This window comes from Pseudophryne corroboree, chromosome 6 (assembly GCF_028390025.1).
Source record: "Pseudophryne corroboree isolate aPseCor3 chromosome 6, aPseCor3.hap2, whole genome shotgun sequence".
NCBI lineage: Eukaryota > Metazoa > Chordata > Amphibia > Anura > Myobatrachidae > Pseudophryne > Pseudophryne corroboree.
In genome coordinates this window covers 813,596,181-813,614,517 of record NC_086449.1, presented here as the reverse complement: position 1 = coordinate 813,614,517, position 18,337 = coordinate 813,596,181, and the positions used below count along the sequence as shown (strand labels likewise).

Genomic DNA, 18,337 nt, shown 5'->3' with positions numbered 1-18,337 from the left:
TTTAGAATCATGTAGCCTTATTTCTCTAACGTCCTAGTGGATGCTGGGGACTCCGTCAGGACCATGGGGAATAGCGGCTCCGCAGGAGACAGGGCACAAAAATAAAGCTTTAGGATTAGGTGGTGTGTACTGGCTCCTCCCCCTATGACCCTCCTCCAAGCCTTAGTTAGGTTTTTGTGCCCGTCCGAGCAGGGTGCAATCTAGGTGGCTCTCCTAAAGAGCTGCTTAGAAAAAGTTTTTTAGGTTTTTTATTTTCAGTGAGTCCTGCTGGCAACAGGCTCACTGCATCGAGAGACTTAGGGGAGAGAATTTCAACTCACCTGCGTGCAGGATGGATTGGATTCTTAGGCTACTGGACACCATTAGCTCCAGAGGGAGTCGGAACACAGGTCTCACCCTGGGGTTCGTCCCGGAGCCGCGCCGCCGACCTCCCTTACAGATGCTGAAGATTGAAGGTCCGGAAACAGGCGGCAGAAGGCTCTTCAGTCTTCATGAAGGTAGCGCACAGCACTGCAGCTGTGCACCATTGTTGTCACACACTTCACACCAAGCGGTCACGGAGGGTGCAGGGCGCTGCTGGGGGCGCCCTGGGCAGCAATATTTTAATACCTTATGGCAAAAGAATACATCACATATAGCCATTGAGGCTATATGTATGTATTTAACCCATGCCAGTTATCTAAAACTACGGGAGGAAAGCCCGCCGAAATAGGGGGCGGGGCTTATTCTCCTCAGCACACAGCGCCATTTTCCTGCTCAGCTCCGCTGTGAGGAAGGCTCCCAGGACTCTCCCCTGCACTGCACTACAGAAACAGGGTAAAACAGAGAGGGGGGGGCATTTTTTGGCGATATATTGGATATATTTAAGCTGCTATAAGGAACAACACTTATATAAGGTTGTTCCCATATATATTATGGCGCTTGGGTGTGTGCTGGCAAACTCTCCCTCTGTCTCCCCAAAGGGCTAGTGGGGTCCTGTCTTCGATAAGAGCATTCCCTGTGTGTCTGCTGTGTGTCGGTACGTGTGTGTCGACATGTATGAGGACGATGTTGGCGTGGAGGCAGAGCAATTGCCGATAATGGTGATGTCACCCCCCAGGGAGTCGACACCGGAATGGATGGCTTTGTTTATGGAATTACGTGATAATGTCAGCACATTACAAAAATCAGTTGACGACATGAGACGGCCGGCAAACCAGTTAGTACCTGCCCAGGCGTCTCAGACACCGTCAGGGGCTGTAAAGCGCCCTTTACCTCAGTCGGTCGACACAGACCCAGACACAGACACTGAATCTAGTGTCGACGGTGATGAAACAAACGTATTTTCAAGTAGGGCCACACGTTATATGATCACGGCAATGAAGGAGGCTTTGCATATCTGATACTGCAAGTACCACAAAAAGGGGTATTATGTGGGGGGTGAAAAAACTACCTGTAGTTTTTCCTGAATCAGAGGAATTAAATGATGTATGTGATGAAGCGTGGGTTAACCCAGATAGAAAAATGCTAATTTCAAAAAAGTTATTAGCATTATACCCTTTCCCGCCAGAGGTTAGGGCGCGCTGGAAAACACCCCCTAGGGTGGATAAGGCGCTCACACGCTTATCAAAACAAGTGGCGTTACCGTCTCCTGATACGGCCGCCCTCAGGGATCCAGCGGATAGGAGACTGGAAACTACCCTAAAAAGTATATACACACATACTGGTGTTATACTGCGACCAGCCATCGCCTCAGCCTGGATGTGCAGTGCTGGGGTCGTCTGGTTGGATTCCCTGACTGAAAATATTGATACCCTGGATAGGGACAGTATTTTATTGACTATAGAGCAATTAAAGGATGCTTTCCTTTATATGCGAGATGCGCAGAGAGATATTTGCACTCTGGCATCGAGAGTAAATGCGATGTCCATATCTGCCAGAAGGAGTTTATGGACGCGACAGTGGTCAGGTGATGCGGATTCCAAACGACATATGGAAGTATTGCCGTATAAAGGGGAGGAATTATTTGGCGTCGGTCTATCGGATCTGGTGGCCACGGCAACTGCCGGAAAATCCACTTTTTTACCTCAGACCCCCTCCCAACAGAAAAAGACACCGTCTTTTCAGCCGCAGTCCTTTCGGTCCTATAAGAACAAGCGGACAAAAGGACAGTCCTATCTGCCTCGGGGCAGAGGAAGGGGTAAGAGGGCAGCAAGCAGCCCCTGCCCAGGAACAGAAGCCCTTCCAGGGTTCTGCAAAGCCCTCAGCATGACGCTGGGGCCTTACAAGCGGACTCAGGAGCGGTGGGGGGTCGACTCAAGAATTTCAGCGCACAGTGGGCTTGCTCACAGGTGGACCCCTGGATTCTGCAGGTAGTATCTCAGGGTTACAGGTTGGAATTCGAGAAGTCTCCCCCTCGCCGGTTCCTAAAGTCTGCTTTGCCAACGTCTCCCTCAGACAGGGCGACGGTATTGGAAGCCATTCACAAGCTGTTTTCTCAGCAGGTGATAGTCAAGGTACCCCTCCTACAACAGGGAAAGGGGTATTACTCCACGCTATTTGTGGTACCGAAGCCGGACAGCTCGGTAAGACCTATTCTAAATCTAAAATCTTTGAACCTGTACATACAAAAATTCAAGTTCAAGATGGAGTCACTCAGAGCAGTGATAGCGAATCTGGGAGAAGGGGACTTTATGGTGTCCCTGGACATAAAGGATGCTTACCTGCATGTCCCAATTTGCCCTTCACATCAAGGGTACCTCAGGTTCGTGGTGCAAAACTGTCATTATCAGTTTCAGACGCTGCCGTTTGGATTGTCCACGGCACCTCGGGTCTTTACCAAGGTAATGGCCGAAATGATGATCCTTCTGCGAAGAAGAGGCGTATTAATTATCCCTTACTTGGACGATCTCCTGATAAGGGCAAGGTCCAGAGAACAGCTGGAGGACGGAGTAGCACTAACCCAACTAGTGCTGCAACAACACGGGTGGATTCTGAATTTTCCAAAATCTCAGTTGACCCCGACGACACGTCTGCTGTTCCTGGGAATGATTCTGGACACTGTTCAGAAAAAGGTGTTTCTTCCGGAGGAGAAAGCCAGGGAGTTATCCGAACTTGTCAGGAACCTCCTAAAACCAGGGACAGTGTCTGTGCATCAATGCACAAGAGTCCTGGGAAAGATGGTGGCTTCTTACGAAGCGATTCCATTCGGCAGATTCCACGCACAAACTTTTCAGTGGGATCTGCTGGACAAATGGTCCGGATCGCATCTGCAGATGCATCAGCGGATAACCTTATCGCCACGGACAAGGGTGTCTCTTCTGTGGTGGTTGCAGAGTGCTCATCTGTTAGAGGGCCGCAGATTCGGCATACAGGACTGGGTCCTGGTGACCACGGATGCCAGTCTGAGAGGCTGGGGAGCGGTCACACAGGGAAGAAACTTCCAGGGAGTATGGTCAAGCCTGGAGATGTCTCTTCACATAAATATACTGGAGCTAAGAGCGATTTACAATGCTCTAAGTCTGGCAAAACCCCTGCTTCAGGGTCAGCCGGTGTTGATCCAGTCGGACAACATCACGGCAGTCGCCCACGTAAACAGACAGGGCGGCACAAGAAGCAGGACAGCAATGGCAGAAGCTGCAAGGATTCTTCGCTGGGCGGAAGATCATGTGATAGCACTGTCAGCAGTATTCATTCCGGGAGTGGACAACTGGGAAGCAGACTTCCTCAGCAGACACGATCTACACCCGGGAGAGTGGGGACTTCATCCAGAAGTCTTCCACATGATTGTGAACCGTTGGGAAAAACCAATGGTGGATATGATGGCGTCCCGCCTCAACAAAAAACTGGACAGGTATTGCGCCAGGTCAAGAGACCCTCAGGCAATAGCTGTGGACGCTCTGGTAACACCGTGGGTGTTCCAGTCAGTGTATGTGTTCCCTCCTCTGCCTCTCATACCAAAAGTACTGAGAATTATACGGCAAAAGGGAGTAAGAACGATACTAGTGGCTCCGGATTGGCCAAGAAGAACTTGGTACCCGGAACTTCAAGAGATGCTCACGGAGGATCCGTGGCCTCTACCTCTAAGACGGGACCTGCTTCAGCAGGGACCGTGTCTATTCCAAGACTTACCGCGGCTGCGTTTGACGGCATGGCGGTTGAACGCCGAATTCTAAGGGAAAAAGGCATTCCGGAAGAGGTCATTCCTACACTGGTAAAAGCCAGGAAGGAGGTGACTGCACAACATTATCACCGCATTTGGAGAAAATATGTTGCGTGGTGTGAGGCCAGGAAGGCCCCCACGGAGGAATTTCAACTGGGTCGATTCCTACATTTCCTGCAAACAGGATTGTCTATGGGCCTCAAATTGGGGTCCATTAAGGTTCAAATTTCGGCCCTGTCGATTTTCTTCCAGAAAGAATTGGCTTCAGTTCCTGAAGTCCAGACTTTTGTAAAAGGAGTACTACATATACAGCCCCCGGTTGTGCCCCCAGTGGCACCGTGGGATCTTAATGTAGTCTTGGATTTTCTCAAATCCCATTGGTTTGAGCCGCTCAAATCGGTGGAGTTGAAGTATCTTACATGGAAAGTAACCATGCTACTGGCCCTGGCTTCAGCCAGGAGAGTATCCGAATTGGCGGCTTTATCATATAAGAGCCCATATCTGATTTTCCATACGGACAGGGCAGAACTGCGGACGCGTCCTCATTTTCTGCCTAAGGTGGTGTCAGCGTTTCACCTGAACCAGCCTATTGTGGTGCCTGCGGCTACTAACGATTTGGAGGATTCCAAGTTGTTGGACGTGGTCCGGGCATTGAAAATATATATTTCAAGAACGGCGGGAGTCAGAAAGTCTGACTCGCTGTTTATATTGTATGCACCCAACAAGATGGGTGCTCCTGCTTCTAAGCAGACGATTGCTCGTTGGATTTGTAGCACAATTCAACTTGCACATTCTGTGGCAGGCTTGCCACAACCTAAATCTGTCAAGGCCCATTCCACAAGGAAAGTGGGCTCATCCTGGGCGGCTGCCCGGGGGGTCTCGGCATTACAACTCTGCCGAGCTGCTACTTGGTCAGGGACAAACACGTTTGCAAAATTCTACAAATTTGATACCCTGGCTGAGGAGGACCTTGAGTTCTCTCATTCGGTGCTGCAGAGTCATCCGCACTCTCCCGCCCGTTTGGGAGCTTTGGTATAATCCCCATGGTCCTGACGGAGTCCCCAGCATCCACTAGGACGTTAGAGAAAATAAGATTTTACTTACCGATAAATCTATTTCTCGTAGTCCGTAGTGGATGCTGGGCGCCCATCCCAAGTGCGGATTGTCTGCAATACTTGTACATAGTTATTGTAACAAAGAAATCGGGTTGTTATTGTTGTGAGCCGTCTGTTCAGAGGCTCCTACGTTGTCATACTGTTAACTGGGTTCAGATCACAAGTTATACGGTGTGATTGGTGTGGCTGGTATGAGTCTTACCCGGGATTCAATATCCTTCCTTATTGTGTACGCTCGTCCGGGCACAGTATCCTAACTGAGGCTTGGAGGAGGGTCATAGGGGGAGGAGCCAGTACACACCACCTAATCCTAAAGCTTTATTTTTGTGCCCTGTCTCCTGCGGAGCCGCTATTCCCCATGGTCCTGACGGAGTCCCCAGCATCCACTACGGACTACGAGAAATAGATTTATCGGTAAGTAAAATCTTATTATTCCAAATCTAACCCTGACCCTCCCCCTAGTGTCTAACCCTCCCTCACAGCCTGCAGCCTAACCCTACCCCTGCAACCTAACCATAACCCTCCACTAGTGCCTAACCCACCCCCACAGCCTAACTCTCCACCCCCCACTGCAGCCTAACCCTCCCTGTAGTGCCTAACCCTAACCCTCCCCCTATTGCTTAACACTAACCCTCCCCCTAGTGTCTAACCCTCCATCACAGCCTAACCTTAACCATCCCCTCCTGCAACCTAACCCTGCCCCCGCAGCCTTACCCTAACCCGCCCATTATTGCCTAACACCCCCCACATCCTAACCCTACCCCTGCAACCTAAGCATAACCCTCCCACTAGTGCCTAACCCCCCCACTGCAGCCTAACTCTCCCTGTAGTGCCTAACCCTAAACCTCCCCACAGCCTAACCCTAACCCTCCACCTAGTGCCTAACCCTTCCCCCCCAGCCTAAACCTCCCCCACAGGCTAACCCCATCCTTGCCCTCGCAGCCTAACCCTCTCCCTAGTGTCTAACCCTCCCCCACAGCCTAACCCTAAACCTCCCCACAGCCTAACCCTAACCCTCCACCTAGTGCCCAACCCTACAGCACAGGTTTAACCATAACCCTCCACCTAGTGCCTAACCCTTCCCCACAGCCTAACCCTCTCACCCACAGTCTATTCCCCCCCCCCCCCCCGACAGTCTAACCCTAAACCTCCCCATAGGGCCTAACCCTAACCCTCCACCTAGTGCCCAACCCTACAGCACAGGTTTAACCATAACCCTCCACCTAGTGCCTAACCCTTCCCCACAGCCTAACCCTCTCACCCACAGTCTATCCCCCCCCCCCCCCCCCCCCCCCCGACAGTCTAACCCTAAACCTCCCCATAGGGCCTAACCCTCCATCACAGCCTAACCCTCCCCCACAGACTAACCCTAACCCTTCCCCCCCACTGCAGCCTAATGCTCCCTGTAGTGCGTAACCCTCAACCTCAGCCTAATCCTCCCCCAAAGCCTAAACCTGCCCCTGCAGCCTAACCAACCCCCACAGCCTAACCCTCCCCCACAGACTAAGCCTAACCCTCAACCCCCACTGCAGCCTAACCCTCCCCTGCGGCCTAACCCTAACCCCCCCCCCCCCCCCCCCCCCCCCGCTTCACCCTAACCCTCCTTCACAGCCTAACCAACAGATCTGAACAGGACAGAACCTGACATATTTTTTTTTATCCAATTTTATATGCCCTTTGTTAATTTTGTTGGACTCCATGTGCTACATACAGTTCTCAGACAAAACAATACACCCTGTAAACAGGTTTTGCAATTATAATTGTTGCCAGAGTGATCAGTAACTATAAACCCCAAGGGCATCATCAGCCGTGCAGTATTTCTCAGCATGGAGCAGTATGTGTGTTCTCTTTGGGAGTACACCTGAGGTGAGGTAAACAGTGTTTGTCTGACGGTAATGAGACTTCCGTGAATTCCAATTTTCTGTGACGTAACGGATGACAGTATTTTGTTTTCAGATGGAAACAGGGAAAAGTTTCAGGACAAACCCATCATGAAGGAGCTGCTTAATTGTATTTTGTGTGGGAGCCCTGTTTGCAAAAGAATATAGCAAGCGCTAATGTCATGGAGGTAACAGTATATACCAGTCTTCAGTTACATCACCAAGGAGGATGTGTTGTCTACAGACTTGGGGGCAGATCTAATATGGCAGCTACAGCTCTTCCTGCTTCGCCCATGTATTGAGGTGAATCGGTAACATCGATATCTATTCACATCTCATCTGCCTGAGTTGGGGAGTGAAATCTCCGTCGGGTTCCGTCCTGTGTTGGATCTGTCCGATACGTATTGGTGTGCACAGGAAATGGGACCTTTGGGCTTTAGATGGAGCAGAAATGAGATAGATAAGTCTTTACTGCTTCCGCTACAGGAGGAGACTCTAGGAATGTGGCAAGACAGATAACTGGTGATGATGATGGCTGGAAGACTAACCGTATTTGGTTGAACTGAAACTACACACCAGGCTTTACTGGTGACACTTGCGCGGGACACTGGCCAAAACTGGCGGTACTTGGCCTACACACTAGGGAGACATCAATGGAGCTGCACTCCAGGCAGAACTGGTGGCACTGGTACTGTGCTTCAGGCAGGGCTGGCGGCACTTGCATAGGAACAATTGATCTGGGGCTGGCGGAGTTGGTGGTACAAGGCACTGGGCTTGTACCAGTACGTGATGTGTTTCACCATGTCAGAAATAGTGGTATGGACTGGATGCTGGCAGGGACTAGGGAATCTGTGTTTGTACTTTAGGCTGGTACCAGTGGTTTAATGGTTGTTGTGCCGGTACCAGTGGTACTGTGACTCTGGATGCAGTGCGGGGTACTGTGACTCTGGATGCTGTGCGGGGTACAGCGGTACTGTGACTCTGGATGCTGTGCGGGGTACAGCGGTACTCATAGGTGTGCGCAGGGGGGGTTCCTGGTGCGCACAGGCACCCCCAAATGTCTGGCACCCCGATCTCACATGCCTGATGCAGCGATCGCCGAACAGGCTGATTACTGTCCCCTCTGCACTGCACCCTGTCAGGACTGCATTACTGACCGGACGCCTGGGTTAATCAAGGGTGCCACTGACTCCGCTTTCAAATTCCCAGCTCCACCACCATGTACAAAAACTGTGATGTGACGTGATTACGTAATGCTGCTTGCATGCCCACCCGTCACACCTGCCACATACACACATCTCTCCTTCTATGCTATGCCAACGCCAGCCACTGATGAGGAGCAGCATGCAGCCAGCGTTCCTCTTAGGAAGACAAATTCAATACTGGCAGGCGGTCGGCATCAGCATTAACACGTCACTCGTTTTTCCAGCAGCAGCAGTACTAGTCTGCGACTGTCAGTGTCAGTGAGTGACTGACTTGTAAGTAAGCTGCTGCAGCTTGCAGGGGAAAGAGAGGGGGAGCCAGACCAGGCTGAGGAGGAGCACTGTAATTGCAGTGAGCGCCATCAGGGGTGATTGTTTGGTGCACACCACAATATCTGACAATGTACCTACTTTATTAGGATTGGTACAAAGGTGGATATTTTATATGCGTTGACCATCGATAGATGGTGATAGACACGCCCAAAAGGTGATGCTATACACACCCCTCCGACGGTGCACCCCCTAATAAAATGAGCTACACACGCCAGTAGCGGTACTGTGACTCTGGATGCTGTGCGGGGTACAGCGGTACTGTGACTCTGGATGCTGTGCGGGGTACAGCGGTACTGTGACTCTGGATGCTGTGCGGGGTACAGCGGTACTGTGACTCTGGATGCTGTGCGGGGTACAGCGGTACTGTGACTCTGGATGCTGTGCGGGGTACAGCGGTACAGTTGTGACAGGTACTACGTAATCTGTAGTGTTGGTGCAGATGTAGATGCAGGAGGACGTACCTGAAGCCTTCTTAGACCAGATTTGTATTCTTGGACTCTGGCACAGGACGAGGAACCCCAACCCCACACAAGTCACCACACGTTAGGACGGTGACAAAAGATTTATTATACGGCAACAAACTGGTCACCGCTGTATGATAAAATGGCTAAGAGACTTCATAATATACAGCAAACAATAACGTGAAATCACCGTGTACAACTAAAACAAATCATTACACCATCTACATTGGCATTAATACATTGATGGCTTGCCACATTCTATTATGTCCACACAGTGGCAGTATAACCTTGGTTGGCACTATAAGCTGCTGGTAATATAATTGTGTATCTATAACCGTAGTTAAACCTGGGCAGCAGAAGAATCCATTTATATGCTAGGATTATGAACTCTTTATAATACACTGTCCTAACGGTATCAGGTAAGGCTGTTGATTGAAAGTCAATAGCAGGTTATATGTATGTAGCACAGTCCGTAGTTCAGGGTAATAGAATAAAGCACAGTCAAAGCAACATTCAGTACAGTTCTGTAAGGCTGAATAGCAGGCAGTATATTGGGACCAGAAGTATTTTAGATATCGGATTATTCCGTATTTTGGAATAATTGCATACCATAATGAGATATCATGGCAATGGGACCTAAGTCTAAGCACAGAATGCATTTATGTTACATATACACCTTATACACACAGCCTGAAGGTCATTTTAGCCAATATTTTTTATAAGTTTGTACATTAAACAAAGTGTGTCTACATTCACACAATTAATTTGTTTCATATACACCTTATACACACAGCCTGAAGGTCATTTAATACAATATTTTTAATAACTTTGTGCATTAAACAAAGTGTGTGTACAGAGGCGGATTGGCCATAGGGTTTACAGGGAAGATTCCCGGTGGGCCGACGCACCCGTGGGGCCTGTTTTGTTTGAGGACACATGGTCCTGTTTATAGACATAATGAATAAACTGCAAAATAATTTGCATATAAGAAAATTACTCTGCCACTTAGCCTGTGATTACAGATGATCTAGTGTATGCTCTGTCTGCCTGCTTGGCTGACATATAAGATTGAGTGAATAGTGATTGGGATACTGTTGGTGTAATAAGCAAGAAAATATATCTTTCTAAACAGTTAGTTTCCTAAATTCTGAAGGTGTATCATATAATGTGCTCATAATATTTAATTTTATTTTATTTGAACTTCTCCCTTGATGCTGGACATGCCCACTATCTGGAAAGTCTTGGGGGAGGGTGCTGCTGCCATGGCCCACGGCTAGACCTTACACCTCTGGTGCTGCCCATGTGGGGCCACTAGTACAATTTTTTCCAGGGCCGTTTTTTGTTCCCAATCCGCCCCTGTGTGTGTACATTGAGCCATCAGAAAACAAAGGTTTTACTATCTCACTCTCACTCCAATAAATTTCGGAATATTTGGATATGGGATACTCAACCTGTACTTGAAATTCATGAAAAAAAAAGCGTGAGATTCCCCTAAATTTTAAAATCCTGCACTGGGCTCTTGGACCATTGCTGGTTATAAAAATACAAAGGGTAAAAACGACCAGGGGTCTCCTGTATTTTTAGAACCAGCACCAGGCTCCACTAGCAAGGGGTAATACCACAGTCAGGGGGCACACTTGACTGAGGCATTACCCCATCTAACTGTCGGCCCAAGCCAGGGTTTCCTGGGGAAGTGGTGGACACCTCATAAAAGGGGTCCTCCTGTCGAGGCACCCATGGCCTGGATTGAAGCCTGTGGCTATTCCTGGCACCCCTGGGTGGTGGTTGCAGAGTTGATGGCAAGTTTCAGTTTTGACAAACAAATTATATATTTTTTTACAGTTGTGTAGGTAGTGGGTGACACTAGGGACACATATAGAGGGTGACACGGGTGAGGAACTGGGAGACAGACAGATGAAGACACTGGGATGTCTTAAGGCTGACATGTAGGAGACACATGGCAATTTGGAGCTGTGAGGAGAGAGTGGGGCCTGTGTGGGCAGCAGGTGGGACTGTACTGTGAGGGGAAAGTGGGGCCTGTGTGGGCAGCAGGTGGGACTGTACAGGGAGCTGTGAGGGGAGAGTGGGACCTGTGTGGGCAGCAGGTGGGTCAGCATTGGGACTTGTGAGCGGAGAGTGAGGCCTGTGTGGGCAGCAGATGGGACTTTACAGGGATCTGTGCAGTCATCTGCACAAAATATACAAGGAACGTGTTTTTCGATGATGGCAACTAAACAAGGCCTATTAGTGATACCGATCCAGTGGGTGGGTTGTTGGAACTCCGATCTTGGGAGGGGGCTGTTGGAACTCCGGTCTAATGGGCAGGTTGTTGGTACTCTGGTCCAGTGGGAGGGTTGTCTGTACGCCGTCCATTGGAAGGGTTATCAGTCTTCCAGTCTACTGGGAGGTTGTCCATGCGCCGGTCCAGTGGGAGGGTTGACGGTACTCCAGTCCAGTGGGAGGGTTGACGGTGCTCCAGTCCAGTGGGAGGGTTGACTGTGTTCCAGTCCAGTGGGAGGGTTGACTGTGTTCCAGTCCAGTCCAGTGGGAGGGTTGACTGTGCTCCAGTCCAGTCCAGTGGGAGGGTTGACTGTGCTCCAGTCCAGTCCAGTGGGAGGGTTGACTGTGCTCCAGTCCAGTCCAGTGGGAGGGTTGACTGTGCTCCGCTCCAGTCCAGTGGGAGGGTTGACTGTGCTCCAGTCCAGTCCAGTGGGAGGGTTGACTGTGCTCCAGTCCAGTCCAGTGGGAGGGTTGACTGTGCTCCAGTCCAGTGGCTGTGATATCAGAATGTGAGAAGTGCGTGGGCTTGGTAAATCAGAATGTAGTTTAGAATTAAAGATAGATGATTGATTCAGTTTTAGAGCTGTGAGGGAAGAGTGGGTCTGTGTGGGTAGCAGGTTGGACTATACTGGGAGTTGTGAGGGGAGAGTGGGATTGTACTGGGAGCTGTGAGGGGAGAGGTAGGGCCTGCTTGAGCAGCAGGTGGGACTGTACTGGGAGCTGAAGGGAGAGTGGGGCCTGTGTGGGCAGCAGGTGGGACTGTACTGTGAGGGGAGAGTGGGGCCTGTGTGGGCAGCAGGTAGGACTGTACTGGGAGCTGTGACGGGACAGTGGGGCCTGTGTGGGCAGCAGGTGGGACTGTACAGAAAGCTGTAAGTGGAGAGTGGGGCCTCTGTGAGCAGCAGGTGGGACTGTACAAGGAGCTGTGAGGGGAGAGTGGGGCCTGTGTGGGCAGCAGGTGGGACTGTACAGGGAGCTGTGAGGGGAGAGTGGGGCCTGTGTGGGTAACAGGTGGGACTGTACTGGGAGCAAGGGCGTAGCTACAATAGGTGCAGGCAATGCTGCTGCTATGTGGCCCAGAGATGAGAGGGGCCACCTTCCCTGTCAAAGTTACATGTGACCTATACATTTTCCACAATTTGAGGTATATAGTGGCACTTACAAACGTTTGCCTTGGGGCCTGCCTACAAATATCTAATTTTGGTACCTGGACCTTCTCTTTGTAATATGGTTTCAAATGAACTGGAGGGCACTATATTGTGGCATAATATGAACTGGGGCACTGTAATGAGGCATAATATGAACTGGGGACATTGTACGTCCTAATGTAAATTGGGGGTAATGTGTGGCATAATGTGTACTAGCAGCACTACAATGTGACATAATGTAAATTAGGGCACTATTATGGCTCATGAAATAAACTAGGGCACTACCATGTGGCATAAAATAAACTAGGGCACTACTATGGTTCAGAATATGAATTGGGTCATTACACTACTATGGTTCAGAATATGGATTAGGTCATTACTATGGGGCATAAAATTAACACCTGCTGTGGAGAGGTCTCTCTCTAGAAGCATTGGGACAGGGGCCCCTTCAAAATGTTGCTATGGGACCCACAAAGTTCTGGCTATGCCCCTGACTGGGAGCTGTGAGAGGAAAGTGGGGTCTGTGTGGGCAGCAGGTAGGACTGTACTGGGAGCTGTGAGGGGAGAGTGGGGCCTGTGGGCTGCAGGTGGGACTATACTGGGAGTTGTGAGGGGAGAGTGGGGTCTGCGTGGGCAGCAGGTGGGATTGTACTGGAAGCTGTGAGGGGAGATTGGGGCCTGCTTGAGCAGCAGGTGGGACTGTACTGGTAGCTGATGGGAGAATGGGGCCTGCGTGGGCAGCAGTTGGGACTGTACCGGGAGCTGTGAGGGGAGAGTGGGGCCTGCTTGGGCAGCAGGTGGGACTGTACTGTGAGAGGAGAGTGGGGCCTGTGTGGGCAGCAGGTGGGACTGTACAGGGAGTGTTGAGGGGAGAGTGGGACCTGTGTGGGCAGCAGGTGGGTCAGCATTGGGACCATGATGGCAACTAAACAAGGCCTATTAGTGATACCGATCCAGTGGGTGGGTTGTTGGAACGCCGATCTTGGGAGGGGGCTGTTGGAACTCCGGTCTAATGGGCAGGTTGTTGGTACTCTGGTCCAGTGGGAGGGTTGTCTGTACGCCATCCATTGGGAGGGTTATCTGTCTTCCAGTCTACTGGGAGGTTGTCCATGCGCCGGTCCAGTGGGAGGGTTGACGGTACTCCAGTCCAGTGGGAGGGTTGACAATACTCTAGTCCAGTGGGTGGGTTGTGGGTACTCCAGTCCAGTGGTTGGGTTGTGGGTACTCCAGTCCAGTGGGTGGGTTGTGAGTACTCCAGTCCAGTGGGTGGGTTGTGAGTACTCCAGTCCAGTGGGAGGGTTGACTGTACTCCAGTCCAGTGGGAGGGTTGACTGTACTCCAGTCCAGTGGGAGGGTTGACTGTACTCCGGTCCAGTGGGAGGGTTGACTGTACTCCGGTCCAGTGGGTGGGTTGTGGGTACTCCGGTCCAGTGGGTGGGTTGTGAGTACTCCGGTCCAGTGGGTGGGTTGTGAGTACTCCGGTCCAGTGGGTGGGTTGTGAGTACTCCGGTCCAGTGGGTGGGTTGTGGGTACTCCGGTCCAGTGGGAGGGTTGTGGGTACTCCGGTCCAGTGGGAGGGTTGTGGGTACTCCGGTCCAGTGGGAGGGTTGTGGGTACTCCGGTCCAGTGGGAGGGTTGTGGGTACTCCGGTCCAGTGGGAGGGTTGTGGGTACTCCGGTCCAGTGGGAGGGTTGTGGGTACTCCGGTCCAGTGGGAGGGTTGTGGGTACTCCGGTCCAGTGGGAGGGTTGTGGGTACTCCGGTCCAGTGGGAGGGTTGTCGGTACTCCGGTCCAGTGGGAGGGTTGTCGGTACTCCGGTCCAGTGGGAGGGATGTCGGTACATCGGTCCAGTGGGAGGGATGTCGGTACATCGGTCCAGTGGGAGGGATGTCGGTACATCGGTCCAGTGGGAGGGATGTCGGTACATCGGTCCAGTGGGACGGATGTCGGTACATCGGTCCAGTGGGACGGTTGTTGGTGCTTTAGTCTAGTGGTAGGGTTGTGGGTAGCCCAGTCCTGTGGGAGGGTTGCCGGTACTCCGGTCCAGTGGCTGTGATGTCAGAAAGTGAGAAGTGCGTGGGCTTGGTAAATCAGAATGTAGTTAGAATTAAAAATAGATGATTGATTCAGTTTTAGAGCTGTGAGGGGAGAGTGGGTCTGTGTGGGCAGCAGGTAGGACTGTACTGGAAGTTGTGAGGGGAGAGTGGGGCCTGTGGGCAGCAGGTTGGACTATACTGGGAGTTGTGAGGGGAGAGTGAGGTCTGCGTGGGCAGCAGGTGGGATTGTACTGGGAGCTGTGAGGGGAGAGGTAGGGCCTGCTTGCACAGCAGGTGGGACTGTACTGTGAGCTGAAGGGAGAGTGGGGCCTGTGTGGGCAGCAGGTGGGACTGTACCGGGAGCTGTGAGGGGAGAATGGGGCCTGCTTGGGCAGCAGGTGGGACTGTACTGTGAGGGGAAAGTGGAGCCTGTGTGGGCAGCAGGTGGGACTGTACAGGGAACTGTGAGGGGAGAGTGGGACCTGTGTGGGCAGCAGGTGGGTCAGCATTGGGACTTGTGAGCGGAGAGTGAGGCCTGTGTGGGCAGCAGATGGGACTTTACAGGGATCTGTGCAGTCATCTGCACAAAATATACAGGGAATGTGTTTTTCGATGATGGCAACTAAACAAGGCCTATTAGTGATACCGATCCAGTGGGTGGGTTGTTGGAACTCCGATCTTGGGAGGGGGCTGTTGGAACTCCGGTCTAATGGGCAGGTTGTTGGTACTCTGGTCCAGTGGGAGGGTTGTCTGTACGCCGTCCATTGGGAGGGTTATCGGTCTTCCAGTCCACTGGAATGTTGTCCATGCGTCGGTCCAGTGGGAGGGTTGTGGGTACTCCAGTCCAGTGGGAGGGTTGTGGGTACTCCAGTCCAGTGGGAGGGTTGTGGGTACTCCAGTCCAGTGGGAGGGTTGTGGGTACTCCAGTCCAGTGGGAGGGATGTCAGTACATCGGTCCAGTGGGAGGGATGTCAGTACATCGGTCCAGTGGGAGGGATGTCAGTACATCGGTCCAGTGGGAGGGATGTCAGTACATCGGTCCAGTGGGAGGGATGTCAGTACATCGGTCCAGTGGGAGGGATGTCAGTACATCGGTCCAGTGGGAGGGATGTCAGTACATCGGTCCAGTGGGAGGGATGTCAGTACATCGGTCCAGTGGGAGGGATGTCAGTACATTGGTCCAGTGGGAGGGATGTCAGTACATCGGTCCAGTGGGAGGGCTGTCAGTACATCGGTCCAGTGGGAGGGATGTCAGTACATCGGTCCAGTGGGATGGTTGTGAGTGCTTTAGTCCAGTGGGAGGATTGTCCATCCACTGGTCCAGTGGTAGGGTTGTGGGCTCTCCAGTCTAGTGGTAGGGTTGTGAGTAGTCCAGTCCTGTTGGAGGGTTGTGGGTACTCTGCTCCAGTGGGGGAGTTGTCCGTATGCCATCCATTGGGGGGGTTATCAGTCTTCCAGTCCAGTGGGAGGGTTGTGGGTAGGCCAGTCCAGTGGGAGGGTTGTGGGTAGGCCAGTCCAGTGGGAGGGTTGTGGGTAGGCCGGTCCAGTGGGAGGGTTGTGGGTACACCGGTCAGGTGGGAGGGATGTCTGTACACCGGTACAGTGGGAGAGCTGCCGGTACTCTGGTCCAGTTGGGGGGTCATCTGTACTCCAGTCCAGTGGCTGTGATGTCGGAATGTGAGAAGTGCGTGGGCTTGGTAAATCAGAATTTAGTTAGAATTAAAAATAGATGATTGATTCAGTTTTAGAGCTCTCAATATTTTTGTTAATTTAAACAATTATAACTTGTTTTAATCTTACTAGTTAATAAATATAATTAAATTGTTTAAAAAAGAAGAAAGACAACGATGTACAAATAATGAGGATAAAGTAAAAGGGAGCCCTACCTTCCATCTGTCACTGGTGATGAGTATTAAAGTACTGTAAATAAAAAGTTTATTTTGTTTCAATCTGTGAAAGATAATTGAACTACAGAAAAAAAATTAATTTACCCTCATCCTAAATTTTCCCCTCTCTCATCTGCTGTCTAACAGGGTTAAGCAAGATACTCCTGTACTTCTGGAAGACCCCGTCCTAAATGAAATCGCCAAGAAGAACAAGCGCAGCCCGGCACAGGTAGCAATGCGATATCTACTGCAGAGAGGGCTTGTCATCATTGCCAAGAGCTTCAGCCCAGACAGAATCAAGCAGAACTTCCAGGTGACCAAAAAATTAAAACAAATAATGGGCCATTGCCAATAGCGCAACTGTTTAAATTTAAGGGAAATTAACCCATTAAGATAGGTTATATTTTAATTGTCTGTAAAATTTCAATTCTTCTGTGTCCCCCCCCCCCCCCCCCCTTTCTGCAGAGCGCACAAGTGGCGACCACAATGCGTCACCATATCCACTTTGATGTTTGCGGATTACGTTTGTAACTGACGACATTTTATTGATTCCTCCCAGGTTTTCGATTTCGAACTGAGTGGTGAAGACATGAAATGCCTGGATGGACTTAACAGAGGTGTGCGATATCTGAATCTTGACGAGTAAGTCCGCCCCATCAGTAAATACATTCCAGGTATTTTATTTATATAAATAAATTAAATATTTCTTGACTAATCTCTTACCCCTCAGATGGAAGGAACACCCCAAATATTCATTCCATGACGAATATTAAGTGGAGGGAATTCCCATCCTGGCTCCACTACACCTTGATCTGAAAACTTGGAGTTACCCCATAAATCTAGCGTACAACAGAATTACCCCCAACTTCTACAACACGTCCTCCTATTAGACTGAAGATCACCAGTCCCGGGTGCTAAGGTGGGGTAACAGGGGCCTGTGATGGTTTAGGTTTCAGAATATTAACTAAAAAGTCCAATTATTGTTAGAAATATTATGTTCTGTTTGGGCAGAGTGGGATCTACTGCGATGAATATAACACTTCCTCCCCAATGCTAACGTTGCAATCAAATATTTACACCCCAACTACGTCTTGTGCTTTATGTGAAATGCTGCCAATCAGCTGTTAGATGTCATTACAATGTTTTAGTATGATGTGTTTCATGTAATGCAATAAAAGGGAACATAACAGCGCTGTTTCTGTGTCAGGATTTTCTTTAGCTACTACATGTGAAAAAATAGGATTTTAATTTACCTTCCAGTAAATCCTTTTCTCGTAGTCCGTAGAGGATGCTGGGGTCCATATTGGTACCATGGGGTGTAGATGGGTCCACCAGGAACCATTGGCACTTTAAGAGTTTATTAGTGTGGACTGGCTCCTCCCTCTATGCCCCTCCTACTAGACTCTAGAAACTGTGCCCGAGGAGATGACCTACTTTGAGAGAAGGAAATACACAGATAGTGGCGAGATTCATACCAGCTCACACAACAAGGCAAACCAGCCAACAGGTCGGAAAACTCGGTAACAGCTGAAACAGTACTGAAACAGTAAAGAATGCAGAACTTACCAAGGAACCAGGCAGTACTGAACTAAATAACCACTGCAGGAAAAAGGAGCGCTGGGCGGGCGCCCAGCATCCTCTACGGACTATGAGAAAAGGATTTACCAGTAGGTAATTAAAATCCTATTTTCTCTTACATCCTAGAGGATGCTGGGGTCCATATTAGTACCATGGGGATGTACCAAAGCACCCAGAACGGGAGGGAGGGCATGCAGGCTCCTGCAGAACTGCTTTGACCAAACTTTAGGTCATCGGAGGCCAAAGTATCGAACTTGTAAAACTTGGCAAACGTTTT

General features: G+C 50.5%; 1 protein-coding gene across 1 annotated transcript in view; it reads left to right on the top strand.

Annotated features, from left to right (window-relative positions):
- LOC134934700 (aldo-keto reductase family 1 member C1-like) overlaps window positions 1–17,675 on the top strand; it is a 46,327-nt gene extending 28,652 nt beyond the window's left edge. The window contains exons 6-9 of the mRNA XM_063930071.1: window positions 7,213–7,273; window positions 16,630–16,795; window positions 17,042–17,124; window positions 17,213–17,675. Coding sequence (XP_063786141.1) covers window positions 7,213–7,273; window positions 16,630–16,795; window positions 17,042–17,124; window positions 17,213–17,255 — 353 coding nt within the window. The 3' untranslated portion in view covers window positions 17,256–17,675. The remainder of the gene's footprint in view (window positions 1–7,212; window positions 7,274–16,629; window positions 16,796–17,041; window positions 17,125–17,212) is intronic.
- Window positions 17,676–18,337: the final 662 nt, after the last annotated feature.